At 35.2% G+C, this 23,495-nt stretch overlaps 2 protein-coding genes and 1 pseudogene across 2 annotated transcripts; 1 reads left to right on the forward strand and 2 right to left on the reverse strand.

Moving 5' to 3' along the window:
* Positions 1 to 3,208: 3,208 nt before the first annotated feature.
* LOC127164213 (gastrula zinc finger protein XlCGF8.2DB) lies at positions 3,209 to 9,268 on the forward strand. Its single transcript, XM_051108015.1, has 3 exons — positions 3,209 to 3,258; positions 4,863 to 4,997; positions 7,050 to 9,268. Exons 2-3 carry the CDS (start codon positions 4,913 to 4,915, stop codon positions 8,042 to 8,044), a joined length of 1,080 nt encoding a protein of 359 aa, XP_050963972.1. The 5' UTR covers positions 3,209 to 3,258; positions 4,863 to 4,912; the 3' UTR covers positions 8,045 to 9,268.
* Positions 9,269 to 13,338: 4,070 nt separating this feature from the next.
* On the reverse strand, positions 13,339 to 16,327 carry LOC127164174 (CD209 antigen). The gene is made up of 5 exons (XM_051107952.1): positions 16,112 to 16,327; positions 14,590 to 15,840; positions 14,388 to 14,488; positions 13,977 to 14,080; positions 13,339 to 13,852 (listed from the first exon to the last, which is right to left on the reverse strand). Exons 1-5 carry the CDS (start codon positions 16,194 to 16,196, stop codon positions 13,717 to 13,719), a joined length of 1,677 nt encoding a protein of 558 aa, XP_050963909.1. The 5' UTR covers positions 16,197 to 16,327; the 3' UTR covers positions 13,339 to 13,716.
* A 4,616-nt stretch (positions 16,328 to 20,943) lies between these two features.
* On the reverse strand, positions 20,944 to 23,208 carry LOC127164216 (C-type mannose receptor 2-like; annotated as a pseudogene).
* Positions 23,209 to 23,495: the final 287 nt, after the last annotated feature.

Consider the following 23,495-nt stretch of genomic DNA (forward strand, 5'->3'; position numbering starts at 1 on the left):
GGAACTGATTCAATTAACTCGGAGTTTAATAGAGCTCCGTTTCTCTCAGCACAACTTGCCTGTGACCGAACTCGTCTTTATGATAAACTATATGAAGCGAAATGAGAGGCAGCTTTTCTGCTCTCATGTGCGAGTGCTGTTTAATTCAAAACAAATCGTTAGTAATGTTAGATAAGTTATCACACTTTTTCTAATTCAACATTAAGCCACGTAACCTTGCTTGTAAAAACTATAAAATTGCCTAAACAGGGTGCACTAGTGGAAACACTTAAAAGCATAAAAACACAAACCTTTCCTTCAGCCGTATCACATCAGATGCAGAAGAGACGCAGTCGTATGACGTCACACCACAAGACCAAAATAAAAGTCCTTCTTCTTCTTAATAGAGCAAAACCGCCAAAATAAAACTCCTGACATTAGCTGCTGTTTGAAATCACAAAAGTGCACAAAAAAAGTAAATGCCAGAGGAGTTCAGAGTTTATTTCCTGGCGAAATACATATTTAAATACATGTTTTGGAAATATTAAGAACTTAAAATAAAAGAGATTGTACCTGGAAAGCAGAACTTTAATGTCTGGGTTTAAAAAGCATTTACACCAGTATTAAAAACTAGTGGCAAATGTGATTTACAAGTGAAAATATATAATCTCAGTGTGATTTAAAAGCCCTCTCCCCCATTTTCTAATTGGTTATTTTAAGTAATTTAATATGACAGTGTTGATAGCATTCTGACACATATGTGTTTAGTTTTTTTTTTTTTTTTGGCTCTGATTGATTGGCACAGAGCTTATCTGGGAAGAGCAATTTGTGGTTATAATAATAATGCACATTTATATGGCACATAAAAAGCACTAAACCTTGAGGTTTGGTCTGACACACACACCTCCAACCCTTGCTAATACAAGACGCATAGCACAGACTTGTATTTGTATAGGGTACCTGGAGAAAGAATGGTCTGGTTCTCAAACTGAAGAGCTACTTTGTTACATAACTATACATAAGCGGAAGCTGATATGAGGTAGATGACAATAAATCAGGGTGAACACACTCCTGAGCCTCATGTAGATCATTCATAATCTTTCTCTTTACTCTAGTATTTATCACACTGTCACTGATTGTGAATGGTCTGCACCCAAATATGTGACAGAACAGGAGTTGCATGCCATATCTGTACTGTGAAAGTGTGCAGAGATAGAGGAACCAACCTGTCTCATGGGTATGGCTGCAAATGATGCAGAAAAGGACCTGAAAGCTCTACATTTTTAAAGTTCATGGGGAAACCAATGCACATCATGTGGAGCGAAGACATGACTGTTAAGGTGTTAGAGGGATGATGAAAGAGGTTTCAGTGACATTTATGTTGGAAAAAACAGACCTGAACCCACTGAGTTATTGGGAAGAAGGCAGAGCAGCCCAGGAACCTGGCTGGATATTGGTCTTTTTGCCCTAGCCGTACACAGAGCTCAGCAATACAGTTATACCCTACCTTCCTGCTAAAAAAAAATCAAACCGTATTTATCTCTGTTTATGTAGTCTGATGTTGAATTTGTTGTTATCAGTTGTCTGCTGTGTTCCTTTTGGATTTATAATTAAAGATTTATTTTGGATTTCTCCATCGCCGTGCACTTCTTCCAAGGCTACGTGACATTAACCACAACCTCCTCACAAATTCATGTAACTGAACAAAATATTTAAATTTATACACACAGAGAGTATATATATATATATATATGTATATTTATTAAATATTATATATATATATGCTCTGTGTGTGTATAAATGGAAATATTTTGTATAACTGGAAATATTTTTAAAATATGAATATGTTTTTTTTTGTTAAGTATTATATGTGATATATCAGGGCCAAGTTGTTCAACAGTAACCTGATTGAATTTCCGATATAAAATCTTGAATATGAATGAGACAGTAGGTGCGTGTACCTTCTGGTCATTTAATTTTCTGTGTCTATTAGAAATCGTTTCATTTTCTCTGTTCTATCTTTTTTAAAATTGTATTTACTTTTGGCTTAATTAATGGGAAAACTAAAAGATAGCTGGATTTTTTTTTCCATGGGTAAAAATTAGATTATGAGCCAAGAGTCCTGCATATTTATTTTATCTAAATTTTAAATTATATTATTATAATTTGTATTTTTTTTACAGCTGCTGCATATTATTAACAAAACATAAATTACTTCATTCTTAACCAGTTAAAAGGCATTTTACTTTTATGATGTAATTTAAAAAGACATACAAGGAAAAAAATTATATATTTCAGCCTACTCATTTTATTCTAGGCCTATTTAAGAAAAACCTCACAGGTAACATGTTTTTATTCGTTATTACGGCAGCAGAATTGACCCTTTTTTAAAAAAAAAAAACTTTTATGTTTGTGTTTGTACATCTTTCTTCTCAGCTAGCTAGCTACAAACTTCTCTCACTGTATTTTTTTAAACTGGTGTAGCAATGAAAAAAAATGACACTGCAGTTCTACGGCAGCTGCAGGGTGCAAAAATAACAAATGCAAAAAAGACAACATATTAGGCCTATATTTATCATGGCCACAAATTAATAATTTGTTCCCTTGTTTCAATTAAAAGGTGCTGCATTTATTCAATCAATGACACTGATACTGCAAATATTAAAGAATATTAACATTAAGAACATTCATTAAAAACTCTGACTTGACTAGACTGTACTCAAACCCAAAACTGGTCAGCACCTTTCTGTTTCTGGCTTTAGAATAGGTTTTACACCCCCAGTGCAGTGCCACTCAAAAGACTGGACATGCTTATGTTTAATATTACTATATTCCACATTTTTGAATAATCCTAAAAACATGTCAAAATCTCTTTTAGAGAAGATATAATTATTATATTTTAGATCACAAAAACATTCACACATTCAGAGTATACAAAGAAGAACATTCACATCCACACTATGCTGATTTACTTCACCAGATGCTTTCATACTTTTATGAGATTCCTTGTGGAACTTGAGGGATTTGTTATATTTTATCTGATTCTAAACCTCCACAATCATTCTCTCCTCATCCACATTTGATCATCGGTTAAATATGTATTTCAAAAATAAAACTCTGGATACCTCTGACATATGTCAAATTATTTGTATGTGTTTTCTTTATAGAAATATCTATGCACTTTTGTGACTGTAGATACTGCAGCTTTTATTTTGATCTGGTGGCGTGACGTCACACGACCGCGCCGCGCTCCTGCATCTTTGTTTGAGCTGAGAAAAGGTTTGTTTTTCAAATCGGTACAACGCGTTCATTATACTTTGTAGTTTTTTTTTTTTACAAGCGATGTAAAGTTAATTACTAATTATTGAATATAACACTGTAATACTTTATCGAACGTAAAGAAATTTTATTTTGTGTAAATAAACCGCATTTAGACATTAGTAACAGAAACGGTGCGTCCCATTTCGCTCCTTACATTTCGAATCAGTTCATCGTAAACACGTACTGATGGAGAAACGAAGCTTTGCGAAAATCCGAGTCAATTGAATCAATTGCTTCGCAAAACGATTCACTGATTTGAATCACTCGAATCGCCGCACGCTGACGAGACCTGCTGTTCAAAACCGTGTAAATGCAACGAGAACAAGAAGATGTATGTTTAATGAAACTTTTACAAACAATATAATTTTTTTAAAAGTGTGATCTATTAACTGTAATGTACTAATCATTAAATACACTAATATTAATCAAAACTAAACATTATTTCTGTAATTTTTTTCATTTACTATTATTATTTATTGTTAAAGTTTTGACCCTGGTGAAAAAAACAGCATATGCTGGTAGGTATATTTTGATGCTGGTTTAAGCTGATCTTTTGCTGGTTGATGGTGGTCCTTGACCAGCAACATGACCAGCAAAAACCAGCTAAAAAGGACCAGCTTAAACCAGCTAAGAAGGACCAGCATAAACCAGCAAATGACCATCTTAAACCAGCTAAGGACCAGCTTAATCCAGCTAAGAAGGACCATCATAAACCAGCAAATGACCATCTTAAACCAGCAAATGACCAGCTTAAACCAGCTAAGGACCATCTTAAACCAGCTAAGAAGGACCAGCAAAAACCAGCAAAGGACCATCTTAAACCAGCTAAGAAGGACCAGCAACAACCAGCAAAGGACCAGCTTAAACCAGCAAATGACCAGTTTAAACCAGCTAAGGACCATCTTAATCCAGCTAAGAAGGACCAGCATAAACCAGCAAATGACCATTTTAAACCAGCAAATGACCATCTTAAACCAGCTAAGGACCAGCTTAATCCAGCTAAGAAGGACCAGCATAAACCAGCAAATAACCATCTTAAACCAGCAAATGACCATCTTAAACCAGCTAAGGACCAGCTTAATCCAGCTAAGAAGGACCAGCATAAACCAGCAAATGACCATTTTAAACCAGCAAATGACCATCTTAAACCAGCTAAGAAGGACCAGCTTAATCCAGCTAAGAAGGACCAGCATAAACCAGCAAATGACCATCTTAAACCAGCTAAGGACCAGCTTAATCCAGCTAAAAAGGACCAGCATAAACCAGCAAAGGACCATCTTAAATCAGCTAACAAGGACCAGCAAAAAACAGCAAAGGGCCAGCTTAATCCAGCTAAGAAGGACCATCTTAAACCAGCATCAAAACATACCTACCAGCACATGCTGGTTTTTTCACCAGGGGAGTGTTTTAGCTAATCAGGTGATTCAAGGCTACTAACTCTCACACTGACTGATTCACTTACAAGTCTGCTGTCTACTGAACTGAGAGCTGATTGAGACACACCTAGAGATTTAGTTTGGGTTTGTTTTTCCCTCTGTTAATTATTCTCATTTTAAACACAGAAAGATTCCTGGTAAAGCAACCAAGATCCAGGTGACACACTATCGTAAAGATGGCATTTATTAAAGAGGAGAGTGAAGATATTAAGATTGAAGAAACATTCAGAGTCAAACATGAAGATACTGAGGAACAAATAGGTTGGTTTTCATTCTCAAAGCTGAATTATTTTGTCCTGTGCATATTCGTTATTCATTTACAATTGGCAGGTGTTTTTGTAATCTTGTCTGTGCTCCTGCAGCTTTCTCTCCTTTATTTTTTGAAAGAATTTCAGCTTCACCCTGCTGAAAAAAACAATAGAACCATCACAGAAAATTCTAATGGTTTCCACTACAGTTACTATTACAAATCATCATCTTTTAACCATTAAAACCATTAAAAAGTGTTTGTTTTTTTTTTTTTTCTGTAGTGTGTTTTGGGACATATTCTATGAAGATTATTGGTTTTAAACCACCAATAGAATGTGGCCAATAACCAATAGAGACCAGCAGGGTCTATTGCAGTTTCCATAAAAATCAATACAAGTCCCATTATAACCAGTAAAATCATTACAAATTTTTGTGCTGGTGTCTGTTGTTTTTTTTAAGCAGGGCATTTATTGCTGAATTAATTATTTTTCTTTATTTGCTCTTAAAAGGCCATATTCTAGACCTGTTTAGTGCTATGATTTAAACAGTGCATTTAAAGAGTTGTGTCTCACTTAAGTTTTGTGAATGCCCGCTGCTAAGATTGAGTAGAATCTTTGCATATGAAATTAGTTACACTTTTACAGCTGCCAAGATTAACTAATCATGAAAAGTTGTCTGAATTTGGTCCATCCTGTTCTGATATAATGCTGACGTATGCAAAATAAACTCTGGTGACAGCAGTCACTTTCACCTGACTAGACCTTATGGAAGAGACTTAGTTGACTAAAATATATTATGTGGTTAGTTGCAGAAAAAAAATGCATTCATAGTTATTATTTTTGGCGGTGCTTTGCAGAGAATTCATGTGTGCGCATTAGTGTGGAACAGACTATATATTAAAGGTCCCCCAAGTTTATATTTAAGCAATTAAAGTAAACAAGCAATTAAAGGAGAAGTCCACTTCCAGCACAAAAATTAACAATGTATTCACGCCCTTCTTTTGTTTTTCTTTCTTCAGTCATAAAGAAATTATGCTTTGAAACATTTCAGCATTTTTCTCCTAATCAAATCATAGCAAATCGTTTATGTTTATTTAAAAAATACAATTTAAATACTTTTTAATGTCAAACACTCATTTTGTCTTGCTCTCCCTGAACTCTGTGTATTCTGACTCAAGACAATTAGGGTATGTCAAAAAAGGTGATATAGAATGATTTTGAAGTTGAGGGAGAACATGAGATGGGAATTTTTCGACATACACTAACTGTCATGAACCGAAAAAAAAACAGTTCAGGCAGAGCAAAACAAGACAAGCATTTGACATTAAAAAGTATATAAATTGTATTATATTTATAAAATAACCAATTGTTTTGCTAGATAAGACCCTTCTTTTTCGTCTGGGATCGTTTATAACCACATTTGGGATCTTTTGAAGCTGCCTGTAAACTACATTTTGGAAGTTCAAAATTGGGGCACCATATCAGTCCATTATATGGAGAAAAATGCTGAAATATTTTCCAATTTCTTTACAACTGAAGAAAGAAAGACATGAACATCTTGGATGACAAGGGGGTGAGTACATTATCTGTACATTTTTTGTTCTGGAAGTGGACTTCTCGTTTCATTTACGTTTTGCTTCAGCCCTATTTTGCAGAAAGTATTTGCAAGAACTTGAACCAGTAGACATTCAGAAAAACTTCTTCCCCATGCAAAATCCTCTCCATAATAAAAAACACCATCCTTGCATAAGCATATGGCATATACATGCATACGGACCTGATTTCAACACTGATCTAATAGCACAAGAGGGAGGTTAGCCACAATCAAATGACAAAAGCAGATCATTTGATAAGCAGTTTGTGGCCTTTCCAGATTATTATAACTCCGCCTGTTATGAAATGCTTGAACCACCATGATGGGCCTTTTTAAAGTTATAAAAAACATCTTCTGCCTCCCCCACCCCTCCCTGTGGGTACAGGATGTGGCTGTATGTTGGTTTTGAGTTCTGTTACTTTGGGCCATTAAATTGGGGTTAATTTTATTTTATTTTATTTTTTGCCTTAGACCTGATGGTGCTGAAAGAGGAGCGTCAAAAACTGAATGAAATGAAAAAGAAAGACAAATTCAAGAAACAAAACGATTGTGTAACTGGAGAAAAATCTTTTAGTTGCTCAAAGACTGGAAAAATGTCCTCAAGTAAAAAGGCTCAAAAGAGAGGAAATAGTGGTTATTTCACCTGCCAACAGTGTGAGAAGTGCTTCAGTCACAAAGAAGGTATTAAAAGACACATGAGAGTTCACACAGGAGAGAAACCTTATGCCTGCCAACAGTGTGGAAAGCATTTCAGTCAAAAAGTAACTCTTAAAAGCCACATGAGAGTTCATACTGGAGAGCAGCCTTACACATGCCAACAGTGTGGAAAGAGCTTCAGTCAACTTGGAAACCTTGGAGTACACATGAGTGTTCACAGTGGAGAGAAGCCTTACAAATGCCAACAGTGTGGGAGAAGTTTCAACCGAAAAGGAAACCTTTATTGCCATATGACAATTCACACTGGAGAGAGCCTTTTCACCTGCCAACAGTGTGGAATAAGTTTCACTCAAAAAGGAAGCTTTAACAGACACATGAAAATTCACAATGGAGAGCAGCCTTATATGTGCGATCAGTGTGGAAAGAGTTTTGATCAACGTGAAAACCTTACAGTCCATATGAAAACTCATAGAGAGAAACCCTACATGTGCCCTCAGTGTAAAAAGAGTTTCCGTCAAAAACGACACTTTGAAGACCACATGAGAATTCACTCTGGAGAACAACCCTTCACATGCCCTCAGTGTGGACAAAGTTTCAATTATAAACGACACTTTGAAGACCACATAAGGATTCACACTGGAGAGAAGCCTTTCACATGTCAAGAATGTGGAAGAAGCTTCAACCGAAAAGGAAGCCTTAACAGGCACATGAGAACTCACACTGGAGAAAAGCCGTTTATATGTGGTCACTGTGGAAAGAGCTTCAGATATAGAGCAGCCCTTAAATACCACATGAGTTTTCACATGTGAAAGAATTGTGGAAAGTTTCACAGACAGGAAACATATTAGGAATCATCTAATAACAGCAGACAGAAGCCTTTACTGACCTTTATTGTTTTCCACACCCTCTGGAAGTGGTTGAAAAGAAGACAGCTCAAAACATTGGCACATGTATTTAGAGGTGTACTTATGATTGGAAAACACATCTTAATGGCACATGTGAACTTGAATAATATGTAAAGGTGCTGCACGTTTTCTTTTCATTAACAAAATAAATGTGGTGATAAAACTTTTATAAAAACATCTGATCTTAGCAATGTGGATATTGTAACAGTGTTGCCTAGGGGCCGCTTGTGTGCCTTATTTGCAGGTATAAAGTCAGCTGAATTCATGAGGAATGACTCAATATCATATATAGAAAAAGCTAATTTATTAAAGAGCACCTATTATGCAATAACTTAACTATAAAATCAGCTCTTTAAAAAGAGTTCTTAATTATTACAAATGATTTTCAGAAAAAAATAAGTACCCCGAGTACATCCGTCCTAATCTCAGAAATAAGAATATCGCATTTTATGTCAGCAATATGGTAAAATTACTTTGTTTCACTTCTCATTTCTGCAGAAAAACAGATTAGTAGTCCTAATGTTATCGCATAATTCCATCAGTTCTACATGATTTACAGTTGTAATGTCTTTTTGCTGTGTGTTATCAGTCAGATTTTAGTAATAATATATCTGCTTTCCATCTTAAAATTAGACACTATCTGTTTTGTTTTGTTTTGGTTTTGTGTGTGTGTGTGTGTGTGTGTGTGTGTGTGTGTATCCAGCTTTGCGCTGTTGTTTCACTTGCAGTAAGGACGGCTGCATGACCTTTACCTGTCTCTTTTTAAGTTTGTGTATATTATAACCTCAGATCGATAAGGTTTCTAATGTGCTCTTGTATGCACGCGTGTGTTTGTGTGGAGGATGTGTTGCAATATCAGATAGCTGCTTTTGAAATGAATGACTGGGCTGTACTGACTTCTCTTCTTAATTAAGTAAGAACCTTAAATATGGTTATCAACACTGACTATTCATATCTGCTGTTCTGGAGAAATTTTGACATTTCCTCTGTGTTGCTATGAGCAGCTGTAGTATAAATGAAAATAAATAAAATGCCTTAGTATTTTTTTTTTTCAATTACTTTGGTATATTTCTCCAATCATACTTAACATCTGCAAACCAAATATCTGCAAATAAGGGCATTTCTCAAAACAATTTGTACCTACAAACAGCAGTATGCACACAAATTACTTGCAAAAGCCTGTATGTAGCTTCAAATCCCCAGGTGATCTATCAAAAATACGTAATTAAAAAAAATATTTTTCATATTCTCAAAATAACAGTGAACTCTGTCAGTATTTTCAGATGTAAAATTTAGCCAATGAAAATGTATAAATTTACACATTATGTGTTTGGAATATTGATTGAACAGGAGACTTGAAGCATGGTCAAGCGTTAAAGGTACCCCAGATGTCACTTTTTTGTCACATTTTGCATCAAAGTCCAGTTTCAATGAGGAACGTGTTTAAAAAAAAAGGTATCTAACTGCCTGAACTTGTTTTTGCAGAGTGAGTGAGGCAGTAAGCATTTGGTTCAGAGTGTGGGTTCAGTGTTTTAGCAAATTAGAAAAAAACGTTAAGTGGTCGCCGCTGATAGCCTTGTGGTTAGTGTGCTAACGTATAGCATAACTGTGCTTGAGGTCCTTTGCTGATCTTGTTCCCCTGCTTCTGCCCAGCACTTTCCTGTCATCTCGCTACTGTCCTATCCATTAAAAACACAAAATAGCCCAAAATATAGCTTAAAGAAAAAGTATTAAGTGCACTATTCCATTTATTACACTATTCCAGAATGACATTTAAAACAAATACAAAATTGTGAAATGTTGCAAGCTCACAGTTTTTCCCCCTTTGCATCAAACTTTTAACAGATGAAGCAGTGAAACAGCAGAAAAACTGGTGTTCTCACTACCTTGAAAAAATATTTCTTAACAGTTTTTTAAAGTTGCAAAAAAACACTGTGTGGTTAGTTCAACAAAACTGTATTGTCACTGTGGTGCAGAACTGCACGTAAAGAAAGTTATTTGTTGGGAAGGTTACTTTGGAAATGTATTACAAGTTACCATATTTGAAATGTAATAAGTAGTGTAACTATTTCAATTACTTTAATCAATTCCTAATGAATGTTTTCAATTGTGAATCATTTTGAAACATTTAAAGCAGGCAGGGTTAACCTTACAGTAGGATTTCACAGTAATAACAGTTAGATGTCTCAAAATCCCATATCATTTGAATTAAGATTTTAATAATTTAATTTTAAAGCAGTGTTACCACAAAATCAGACTTTAGCACTTCTATTTACTCTGAGATCATTCTGAGGTTAAATACAGATTTAAAATAGTAAGATTTAGTTTAATAGCTATGATACTGTGTTTGAAATCAAATCTTTGCATAGACATGACAGGAAACACTGGCATCTAACAACGCTTTTGGGGGAAAAAAATTAATCTTAAAATAAGAATGTGCATACACAAACCCAAATAGGAAATAATGTCCTAAACTCCTGAAATATTGGTGTCTCATATTTTAGAGCAGTCAGTGCAACTTGGGAAAGAAATCAATCAAATCTGTATATGTGTGAAAAAAAAAAACAGACGTAACAATAACAATTTCGTAAGTAACTCTAATTTTGTAACATGTTTTTTTCTCTGTAACTGTTACAGTTTACATTTATTTTGTAATTAAATGGCATAATTCCATTACATGTAACCAGTTACTCCCCAACACTGTTTGTACCATTATAGTTTTTACGAGGATATTGTTTGTACCATGGACAAATCAAAACAAACAACAGATCTTGAACTACAGGATTAGGTTTGTGTAATCCATACCTATAATTGTCATATCCTTCACAATATGCACAAAAATGGGTATCATTCGATCATGGTAGCATTTGATCGACCTGCTGTTTTCATAACACTAAAGCAAGTCCTTGTGAGACAACATTGTCCTGCACAACTTAACAGACAATGAGTGGAAAGAGAACTTTAGATGGACATGACAGTTATTTATTATGTTCAACAACCACATCATCTAACCACATCACGCCATTTCTGTCATTGCACATGCACAAAACTTTTCAGTTTCAGTTTTCAATCCAATCAAGTACATGTCCTATCGAATGGATTAGAAAAGGTTTATCCCACCCCTCTCAAACGGATTGAAATATCAATCTGTTTCTGCAGTTTTATTCTAAGTTGTTTACATTGTCATGTCCCAGTCTAGGGACAACGTGGAACAAAATAAATAAGGAACATCACATCAGAAAACCATAGATGTTCATTTATGGTAGGAGTATTCAATCATTTCCTTTTACAAAGCCAATTCATGAGTTTCTGAAATAGTGCAGACTGAGAACAATATTATTCTACCACCAAAACAAATGAGTAACTGACTAGACATATACCACTGGCTAGAATGATCATTGTAAGTCTTCAAAGCCCTTACTCTACAAAGCTTGTGCAGTCTCTCATTTTCTGACCGGGCCGTTGTTGTGCCCAATTCTGACCCCCAACTAGATTATTACTCGCCTAGTACTGGTAGGTTTAGGGTTAGGTGTGGCGGAGTGATTAGGAATAGGGGTCCAAATTCCATACTTTTCCAAACAGCGTAGGAACCATGGAAAATGGAAAGTCTTTAAAAAGTGTATGTTCTGGCCTAGAGTGACCATTGGAACGTTCGGTAGGAGAATTCCTGGTGGCCAACTTGACATGAAGGCTGTTCAGGAAATGGAAAACACAAGTTTGTACTTTATTTTCAATGAGAAACGTACAGAAAGCGGTGCAAACAGTGCTCGTACAGCCGAAATCCCATCACTTGCACATGCACAGCTATTCATAGCAGTTATAAATAATAATCTATGGCGTATATAACTATTAACCATGCATTTAGGTGAGACCCATGACTTATTGGATGAAATAGGGACATTTGCAATTGCCCCTCAAACATCATTTTCAGATTGTAGCAAACATTCGTAATGTCCTCGGAATGCCTGCCAGCAAACCTCACAAAGCGACCCAAATGTGGCCCTAGATGGATAATCGCAACTTCCAGAGGATGTCCCCTGTTTGCATAAAACAAGCCATAATAGACATTTTTCACATTCTGCGTGTCGTCAGATCCAGCTCCGAATAGTAGCGTAAAGGAATTTCCACCTGTATTATTGTCAGTGAACAGATGCCAGTTTAGCGAGGAAAATTAAACTAATTTTATTGCACTACGCAATAAACGGCAATATGCAAAACTGTTTATTTTTTACTGACACCCTACTATGTATGTCATCCTTCATTTTAATGTGTAACTTTATCGGATCAACGAGATTGTCAGCGCTGCTCAAATTACTCCTAGAGAAATAATCGGAGTGATTCACGTTTATTTTTAATATTATTTTGTTTATTCTTGAAGTATATTTATTATGATTTAAATCCCGTTTTTGTATGAACAATGCTATTCATTAACAGAGGACATGACTCATTTATGATGATCAATATTGTTTTGGAATAATCATCTATGAGCTAGATATATTTGTGTATTTGAACAACTTTAATTTGATGTAATTATTGAGGATTGCATCGTAAAGTAAGTGCAAGTAAGTGTACCTTTAATTTAATCATTCAAACCAGTCTTTAGTCGTAATTAATATTTTAAGCTTTGACCAGTTGACATGCTCTTTAATGTGAAATGCTGTTTGTATTGTTTTCTTGCAGTTTTGTGGTCTGAAGTGTTGCGCATACACATACAGTATGGCTTGCGGTCTCCCCTTTAAGTCACAAAATATATGTCGGGATATCATAAAGCCATCTTCCTTGGTTTCACAATATTCAATTAATGATTGTACACCGAGTTTGGTATTTTTAGAAGACGTGTCTGTGCTGAATTTTACATAAATAAATCACAGCTATCTCGTGCTATGGGCATAGCCATTTAAAAAAAACTGCAGTGTAAGTTTTTTTTTATGCTACTATTTGAAACTTCCACTTTTCGAACACGCAAGTGTGATAAAGGCCCACTTTGTTTTGAGCCAAAATTAATTGTAGTTCATTCATTAATGCCCATAACTGGAATCAACTGAAGTACTGAAACTATGGAATTCAGTTTGCCAAAAGCACTTCTTAAATTTGAAACATGCAAATGTCTATAAATTTACATTTTTGTTGAATAAAAACAAACATCCTGTGGATTACTATGGTAATTGAAATTTTATTCAAAGAAAAAGCAAATCAGCTCAAAAGCAGTTTCACAGACACTCAATATCAGAATAAAAGGGGCGAATTAGTTAAATCTGGCCACTTGTACACTGTGATTGTTACTTCAACACTTCAGATCAAGAAATGAGATGTATGATAACAGATAGAATAAGGTCATATTAACATACAGGTTTGTTGTCTGAGATTACCCATAATTCAGCCCATGTGTAACAGAATGCTGTGAGTTTTATTACTGCAGTAAAAAACAAAAATGACTTCTTTTTTTTTTTAAACAATGAAATCATAAAATTAATTATTGTATTATTACAATGTTTTGCTGCCAGAAACCTGCAATTGATGCTCTAAAACTAACTAAAAAGCATTATTAAAATATCAGAAAGATGAAGGAAGCAATGCTACTTCTCACAAATCCCTCTTTTCTTATTTGTGCACGGGGCATCATTCCAGTTTGCCAGGACAGCAAATGAAGGTATCAGTTCAACACAGTCCTCATCTCCACCCGCATTATTTGGCTCGCTCCCATACCAAAACCTGAATAATATACAGATTTAGTTATTGAAGTATTTACTAAGTCTAAATACTAAGAATAAAAAGAATGACTGGTTTAAAACAAATACTTAAGCAACACAGTGGTTTTACATGATTTAACACTTACCCTTGTGTCAGTGGTGAATTATCCACCCATTTCATTGTTCCCTCATTTTCTATGTCAGATAAACCAATCCACACAGCCTCCTTGACAAATGAAGAAATGAATTTCTGTGTATAAAACAAGACACAAGTGAGAATCTCAGTGTTTGTGTCCTTAAAAATGGTCGTGTTCTTTATCTGGGAATTGTTAACTGATATAGAACAAAGACAGGTGCTAGTATTAATAACACATTTTTAACAGCAAAGACTAAGATACATTGTTTGTTATGTTATTGTAGCATTAATTCAAATCTTAAAATGTGTAAATGTGAGACTTTGTGGTTTCATTACTGATCTGCATTAAAAAAAAATGACTTAAAGATATGCACAGAATTGCCTTGTACTGGTTCTTGTACTGGTTTGCTCCTAAACTCACCTGCTTGTCACTACTTTTGATAATGAGCAGATCAGCACCACGATCCCTGCAGTACTGCCTGCTGTCAGACCAGCTCATTGCTTCACTGGACAAGAACAAATCTAAACCACACAGCAACACACATTTTAAAATGGATATGAAAAGAAAAACAGCTGCTTTCATTAAACAAAACAAAATATAATACGAATACTTTGGTACAAACCTGTCTCAAATAACTTTTTCAGTTCTGTCTTTAACTCCAGATTCTCTCGACTTAAAGATTCAACACTTCCCTGTAACTGGCTTTTTTCAGAAGAGAGCTGATTGACTCTTTTCTCCAACTTCTGATTCGTTTGTTCGAATGATTCAACACTTCTCTGTAACTGGCTTTTTTCAGATGTGAGATTATTGACTGCCTTTTCTAGCTCCATTTTCGTCTGATTCAAAAAGTCAAAATTTCTTTGTAACTGGCTTTTTTCAGAAGTGAAATTATTGACTATATTTTCCAGCTCCAGTTTCGTCTGATTCAAAGAGTCGAAATTTCTTTGTAACTGGCTTTTTTCAGAAGAGAACTGATTGACTCTTTTCTCCAACTTCTGATTCTTTTGTTTGAACGATTCAACACTTCTCTGTAACTGGCTTTTTTCAGAAGTGAGATTATTGACTCTTTTCTGTGACTCCTGATACTCCTGACTCAAAGAGTCAAACCCTTTCTGTAACTGGCTTTTTTCAGAAGTGAGATTATTGACTGTCTTTTCTAGCTCAATGTTCGTCTGATTCAAAAAGTCAAAATTTCTCTGCAACTGGCTTTTTTCAGAAGTGAGATTACTGACTGTGTTTTCCAGCTCCAGTTTCGTCTGATTCAAAGAATCGAAACTTCCCTGTAACTGGCTTTTTTCAGAAGACAGCTGATTGACTCTTTTCTCCAACTTCTGATTCTTTTGTTCGAACGATTCAACACTTCTCTGTAACTGGCTTTTTTCAGAAGTGAGATTATTGACTCTTTTCTGTGACTCCTGACACTCCTGACTCAAAGAGTCAAACCCTTTCTGTAAGTGGCTTTTTTCAGAAGTGAGATTATTGACTGTCTTTTCTAGCTCAATGTTTGTCTGATTCAAAAAGTCAAAATTTCTCTGCAACTGGCTTTTTTCAGAAGCGAGATCATTGACTCTTTTCTCCAACCTCTGATTCTCTTGTTTGAAAGAGTCAAGATTTCTCTGTAACTGGCTTTTTTCAAAAGTGGGATCATTGACTTTTCTCTCTTGATTCTCTCTTCTCAACTCTTGATTATTCTCACTCAAAGAGTTGAAGTTCTTCTGTAGCTGGTCTTTCTCAGTTTGACATTTTGAATTGGATTGTAACATGTGTGAAACTTTGATATCTTTATCTGCCATGAGCTTGAAATGCAGTACCACAATGGCAGCCAAAAGGAAAATACATATGAAGGCAAAGCATGCTGTACTCAAAACAACTCCTGCAAAACAGGAACAGCAAAATACAAATAAAAATATATACAGTATTTTTTCTTAAATTAGGCAGGTTAATTTTTAATTTGAAGTATACAGACTTTTAAAGTATGTCCATAAATATAAAGATCTATAAATATACACTGGTTAAAACAAAAACTGGAAATGACTAAACTAAACATACTTACATAGACATTACAACTGCCAAATCTCACTAATAAAATATTCAAACAACAGTTAACATATTCCACATCTTCCAATTTACAAAAGTTTGCTTACTGTGGTTTGGGGCTCTTGCTTCGGTTTTCGGTTCCCTCGCACATGACCTGCTACTGGTGTTTTGTTCAACATTTTGTTCTTCCATGACAACTTCAGTGAAATTTATTTGTGTTCAAAGAAACTTTGATGTGTTCAGATATAAATTTCCCTCTCAAAAGACGGTTGCTATTCTGATGCTATTCTTTAATTTTCACACACTGCCGAGCTTGGAGGAAATTTCATCACACAACATCAGTTACTCTAAACTATTATCAAGTGCACCTTGTTTAAAAGGAAATCTGTTGAAACATGTATGTCACAACATTGCCCTAAGGAAGCCTGAGAAAATAAGCTTAGTATATGCTTGTGAAAAGAGTAACAGGATAATTACTTACAGTAACAGTGCACAATGTTCTAATTTTTACATAAACTAAAAGTTCAAACCACCAGCAGACATAGTTGACAATTGCAAGTTTCAGTTTAAGGGGTCATTGGATGCCCATTTTCCACAAGTTCATATGATTCTTTAGAGTCTTAATGAAAAGTCTATAATATACTTTGGTTAAAAATTCTCAATGGTTGTGTAAAACAACACCCTTTTTACCTTGCCAAAATCAGCTCTGCAAAAAATCAGCCCATTCTGGTCGAGGCTGCTTTAAATGCAAATGAGCTCTGCTCGCCCCGCCCCTCTCTTCTCTCTGTGGAGTGACGAGCCTGTTTACTTTAGTCGCATTTAGCCGCTAAACTTGCTAACTAGCACTTTATTAGGAAAGACGATTGTGAAGATTCATAAAAAAAAAATACTTATACTCACTTCTGCTGTAAGTGAAGCTGGATCATGAATGATTCGCGCGAACATAGACACACTTATGTAGATCGGGAGGTGCGTTCCCTTCACAAACAAACGTAATCTACTGCATCTTCAGCGGCTCAGATGTCGGGAGTAAATGACGACCACTATGTTCATTATTACATCCAGCAACACAACACCTCAATCGCTCAGTCTGAGATATTCTTGTGTAACTTGCATCCCTGCTCCGGCATCGAAACAAAAGAGGGCGGACTGTGAGGTAAATCGCTCATGTCAATCAACTATTGTGGGAGCGGCCTCTGTCAGTGTGATGCCACAACGACAGGCATCTGAGAACGGCTCGATTTGAAAAAGGGGATATTATTTTTACAGATGAATTAAAAACCACTGCATGGATTTTTATCATTATAGCGTAGATTTGTACATACACTGCCAACACACATTAATGTTTAAACAATATGTAAAAGTAAAATTAGCATCCGATGACCCCTTTAAAACCTCACTGCCTGCCGGACTGTAAAAATCACTGTATTAACAGAACCAAACTGAAATTTAAAATTTTTCCCAATTAAAAGCCAATTGTGTCTTGGTTATATTTTTGAAGTTATTTACAGACTTCTTAAAGATGTTGTGTTTTCCTTAAAATCTCATCAACCACGTATGTATTAGTGGACCAATACACATAGGATAATAAATCGTCAGGCGATGGTTTAAAATCAGACATTTTTTTTCTGGGAGCACAGACTTAATGAGTTCATTGATTATAAATTAAATGCTTAAAAATAGTTACAACTGATGAGAATACAATGCTCATATTTTGAATCAAAAGTAGTATCGAATTCCAATAAATGTTCTCTCAGTCATCTACATCTCCAAAAATCAAAGAGGTATTGCGCAGGAGGCACCAGGACTGAATGCCATTAAGGCCAAGATCCTTACTCCCATCATTGACTTTGACTCCACTTGGCCTGTCTTTCTCTCACTATGTCCATAGTTAAAGCTCTGAATATGATTTCTAAAACGATTGGTTATTTTCATTAAAAAATAGAATTTAAATACTTTTTAAGCTCAAACGCTCGTGTTGTCTTGCTCTGCCTAAACTTTTTTTTTTCTGGTTCATGACAGTTAGGGTATGTCGAAAAACTCCCATCTCATGTTTTTTCAACATACCTTAACTGTATTTTTTTAATGAAAATAACCGATTGTTTTACTAGATAAGACCCTTCTTCCTCAGCTGGAATTGTTTGGAACCACATTTGGGATCGTTTGAAGCCGCATTTAAACTATTTTGGAAGTTCAAAATCGGGGCACCATATCAGTCCATTATATGGAGAAAAATAATTAAATGTTTTCCTTAAAAAATATAATGTATTTACGACTGAGGAAAGAAAGACTTGACCATCTTGGATGACATCTTGGATGAGTACATTATCTGTACATTTTTGTTCTGGAAGTGGACTTCTTCTTTAACAGAGCTCCTTTGTGTGGAAAATCAAGTCCAGGTCATCCTCACTTAAGATTGAAATTTTGTTTTGTGTGTTGAACTGACCATTCCTGCTGGAATTAAAAGACAAAGACAAAATATAAACATTTTCCATGGCAAACTACACAGATTCCCTGTGTCTCCAGAATTTTTAGATCCTCATTAAGAGGCTGGAGGAGTGGACCAAACCATATCTTTTTTTACATCCTCTCAGTGAAAAAGAGAAACAAGATGAATGTTCATCAAAACAAAATTGATCTTTGAAATAAACACAGCCAATTTTTCAGATTAAATTTGAATAAATAAGCTTTCCATTGATGTATGGTTTGTTAGGATAGGGCAATATTTGGCTGAGATACAACTTTTTGAAAATCTGGAAGCTAAGGGTGCAAAAAAAAATCTAAATATTGATAAAATCGACTTTAAAGTGGTCCAAATGAAGTTCTTAGCCATGCATATTACTAATAAAAAAATAGCTTTTCATACATTTACAGTAGGGAATTTACAAAATATTTTCATGGAACATGTTCTTTACTTAATTTCCTAATGATTTTTGGCATAAAAGAAAAATCGATAATTTTGATGCATACTATGTATTTTTGGCTATTGCTACAAATATACCTGTGCTACTAATAACAGGTTTTGTTTTCAAGGGTCACATATGATAAGTGAGTGCAAGACTTCAATATTTAAGGTCCAAATTTTACTGTAAATCCCCACTTTTCCATCTAAAAATCACATGTGGTACCTGTATATTTTCTCTTTTAGATGTGACAGTTATTGCTTCAGAAGACAAATTTAACCACTGGAGTAATTACCTTGCTGAAAACAAAAGGCACGATTAGTAATCAGTCTGCTGTTTGAAACATTTTTTGTCACTGAAAATTAGCTGACCAACATCATACTTGCATAAATTTCAAAACACTTAGAACACGGTATATCATTACTTTCATAAGCATTAAGTTCTCCATTGCTCTTGCCAGGAATTTCATGTGGGAGTGCAGAGTGATGTTCTTCTGAAAGTGCATTAGAATAAAAACAAGCGATAAATCAATCTGTTTAATTGTGGTGTTAATTTGACAAGCATATCTGCAAAAAGACAATACCAGCTATGCCCTCTCTTTGTCTCTTCCTCACGTCTTGAAGAATTTGATTGTCATGCAGTAAAAGCAAAGAAAGTAACTAGTACAATATGAAGATGGCAAGGGGGAAAAATCCTCTTTTTAACTTTCTACTCATCACAGAATCCTGAAAATAAAGTGTCATGGTTTTCACAAAAATATTCGACAGCACAACTGTTTTCAACACTGATAATAATCAGAAATATTTCTTGAGCAGCAAATCAGCATGTAAATTAAATTAACTGTTTTCTTTATTTTAAAGTGTAATTTATTTCTGCAACGGCAAGGTTGAATTTTCTGCATCATTACTCCAGTCTTCAGTGGCACATGATCTTTCTAATATGCCATTTTGCTGCCGAAGTATCATTTCTGATTATCAATGTTAAAAATTGTTGTGTACAATTTTATTTTTAAGATTGATACTTATTTTCAGCACTTCATTGAACAAAATGCATATTTCAATATATATTTCACCACGACTCAAAACGATGAATACTTCTGACATATGATTTAACATTAACAAATGTGACCCAGGACCACAAAACCAGTCGTAAGGGTAATTTTTTTTTTTTTTAAATTAAGATTTATACATCATCTGAAAGCTGAATAAATAAGCTTTCCATTGATGTATGGTTTATTATGATCGGATTGGACAATACAGTTACTAATACTAAGCTGTGGAAAATCTTTGCATTGCCTTCCTTCTGATCGCAACGTTAGGAAAGAGTGGATGAAGTATATTTTTAATTAAGCTCCAGACTGCATCAGTAAGAACTTTGTTAACTTCATTTTACCGCAAATTCGTTCACAAATATATTGATGTAAATGTCTTGATAACATTTTAAGTGGACCTCAGAGAACAGTACAAAAGAAAAAAAAATGTAGTTCATGACCCCTTAATTTTATTCCTAAATTCCTAAATTTGACATGTTTGTTACATATAATTTACAGTTCACTGGGATGTTGAGGGGAAATCAGGAAACGAGACAAAACTGGTTGTAGATGAGTTTATTTAAGCTTTGATATTCTGTTATCATGTGTTCGAAAGATTTGATTAGTGCAAAACATACAGAGCCATAACCCCTGGTGAAAAAAAAACAGCATATGCTGGTAGGTATGTTTTGATGCTGCTTAAAAAAGGACCAGCTTAAACCAACATCAAAACCTACCCAACCAGCATTCCAGCGTGAAAACATACCTACCAGCATATGCTGTTTTTTTCACCAGGGACCACACCAGATATACAAAGGAGTTTCTTAAAAGACATATTTCATAATACAGAAATAGAACAGACTTTTGGCCACTTTTAAAAACCAATAAGCAGATTCACTTAGAACTTACTAAAGAACAAATCAAACATAAAAGTAAATCAGAAGAACAATGAATTAGGCTATGAAAATGGTGAATGTAAGTAAACACATTAGCATGTTCCTCACTCTTAATATCTGCTGCAGATGAAGTTGAGTTTGTGAGATTCAGGAAGGCTGATCCAGCGCTGATCTCCTACAGACTGAACTGCTCCTTTTCTCTTCTCAAGTTTGCAGTTTTCCCGTGTCGTTCCGTTCCCTGGAGCCCAGTTGTGATAGCACATGATCTCTCCACTCACCCAGAGCCACATGTTCATGCTGCAGTAGTTGTGTAAACCCAACCACACCGCCGCAGTAGACGCCTGTTTAACCACGTTCATCACACCACGCTGAATCTCTTCTGAATGAACCGAGACCAGATCCACATGATTCTGTCTGCAGTAACTGAGAGCTTCAGACCACGTCAGATTCTCTTTGATCAGAATCAGTTCAGAATTAAAATCTGGAAAAAAACAAACCACAAGCAGAAACTAGAGAGACTGATCAAAAACAACATGCAGAACAAACACTGTGGATGAATTTGTCATGTCAGACATGTAGCGTGAACTTCAAGAGATCTGGAGGTGATGATGGATGGTGGGATTGTGTGTGTTTTGTGAGGATCTACTCACCTTCATGACACACAAAAGGATACTGTTTGGTGCAAGAGGTGTCATTCCATTGTCCCTGAGTGTTTGGTTCAGCAGCTGTACAGTCTTCACTACGTCCATAATTATCAGGTTGACCAGACCTCCAGTATCTGAATGAGGAGTCACTCTGATCTGACCACTGCCATGAGTCTCTGAACAGACCGATCCAGACCCGTGCTTCAGATACGTGTCTATCACTAATGAACTTCTCAACCTGTTGATTTTCATTCTGGTTCCTCACACTGACCAGATCAGTGTGATTCTGTCTGCAGTAAATCTGAGCATCTGTCCAATTCATTGTCTGATTGACAAAGATGAGTCCTGTGTTTGCTTTAAGAAAAAACAAATGAGAAAAAGATTCATGAATCTTGTTGATTATTCCTATGCTGGTTCATGGTTTGAATGTGAACAGGAGCAGCGGTGGAAACATCAGAAATATGTCATTCATAGACTTGATCTGCTTCTACAGCTGGTGATATATTGAATATTCGCAATGGTCAAGATATTTTACATTATGCCATGAAGTATCTCAATTCTGATTGGAAGGAACGTGCGCATTCAAAGCATTAAATGAAACTACCTAAACAAAATTAAATGAAAACACACACAGAGAAACATTTAGAAGCACAGAAACTTGATGTCAACCCTGTGCTGTGAGGTTTATTAAAAAAATAGCTTCACTATTGAATCGCTACACTACATTTCTCAGCAAGGAGGGTTTGTGTTGTAATGGATTATCTTTCCTACATGGGCCAGATTCAAGTTAACCTAACCTAAACAAAGCCCTTGTTTTTTGTTGAAATACTGAGGGCTGAAAATATCAAGCTGAATCACCTCTAGTCTCTGCTGTATGTTTATTATTAGTAATATAAGATCAGTGTAGATCTGTAAGATTTTTAGGCTCTTTAATTGGAATTTTTCTATTGCCACAAATATATACTATATATACTATATAGAGGGACAACAACAACAACAAAAAAGATTAAATAAAACTTATTTAACTTGCACTTAAATAAAGTTACTTAAAGTACTGTCATACTGTGTAGTATTCCATTAAAATTTGATAAGGTGCATATACTATATAGAGGGACAACAACAACAACAACAACAAAAAAAAAGATTAAATAAAACTTATTTAACTTGCACTTAAATAAAGTTACTTAAAGTACTGTCATACTGTGTAGTATTCCATTAAAATTTGATAAGGTGCATATGTAAATAAACTCACTGTTGTTGCAAATGAAACGTTCTTTATCTCTGCATTGCAAATCATGCCACTGTCCATTTAACATCATAGCACAATGCCTTCGGGTTGTCCAATAGACCAGTTCAGATAGAGCGCAAGTTCACCTGAAGACCATTGCCATACATCATGACCCATCTTCTGCAGCCCAATCCAGACATATTGAACACTGCTATCATTCACACTCTTCTTTAGCTTGTTCATGTCATTTATGTTATCAACGGTGGCCAGATCGGTGTAATTCTCTCTGCAGTATCTCTGAGCTTCAGTCCAGTTCTTGTTGTCATTTATAAAGTGATACTGACGCTGAACACATTCAGATACGAAGCAGAGAGCTGTGAAAGAGAGGCTTTGCTTTAATGCTTTTCATAACAGGATCAAACCTAATGAAACTAGAAACCATAAATAAAACCACAAACACACTCACCAGTGAGAAGAAGAATGAAAAATAGAGTTTGGTCCATTTCTGTGCAAGAAAAATACAGATAAACAGATTTCAAATATTCACATACTTATTTTGGTATAAATCATGATTTCAGCGATAATTAAAAATCCTTCTTAACAGAAACATAAATTCCCTGTACACAATAATTAAGACAATATTAACATGTCAGAAGTCTAATTCTAGTTAAATAATTAACATGTGAGTTGTTCTTACTTTAGAGGTTGTGTGTTTCTGTCCTGGGTCTGATGTTTCTGTCTGCAGCTTTAGTGTGATTACTATGTCTGCTCTCATCCCTCATCCAGCATC

The sequence above is a fragment of the Labeo rohita genome, chromosome 4, assembly GCF_022985175.1.
Source record: "Labeo rohita strain BAU-BD-2019 chromosome 4, IGBB_LRoh.1.0, whole genome shotgun sequence".
Classification (NCBI taxonomy): Eukaryota; Metazoa; Chordata; class Actinopteri; order Cypriniformes; family Cyprinidae; genus Labeo; species Labeo rohita.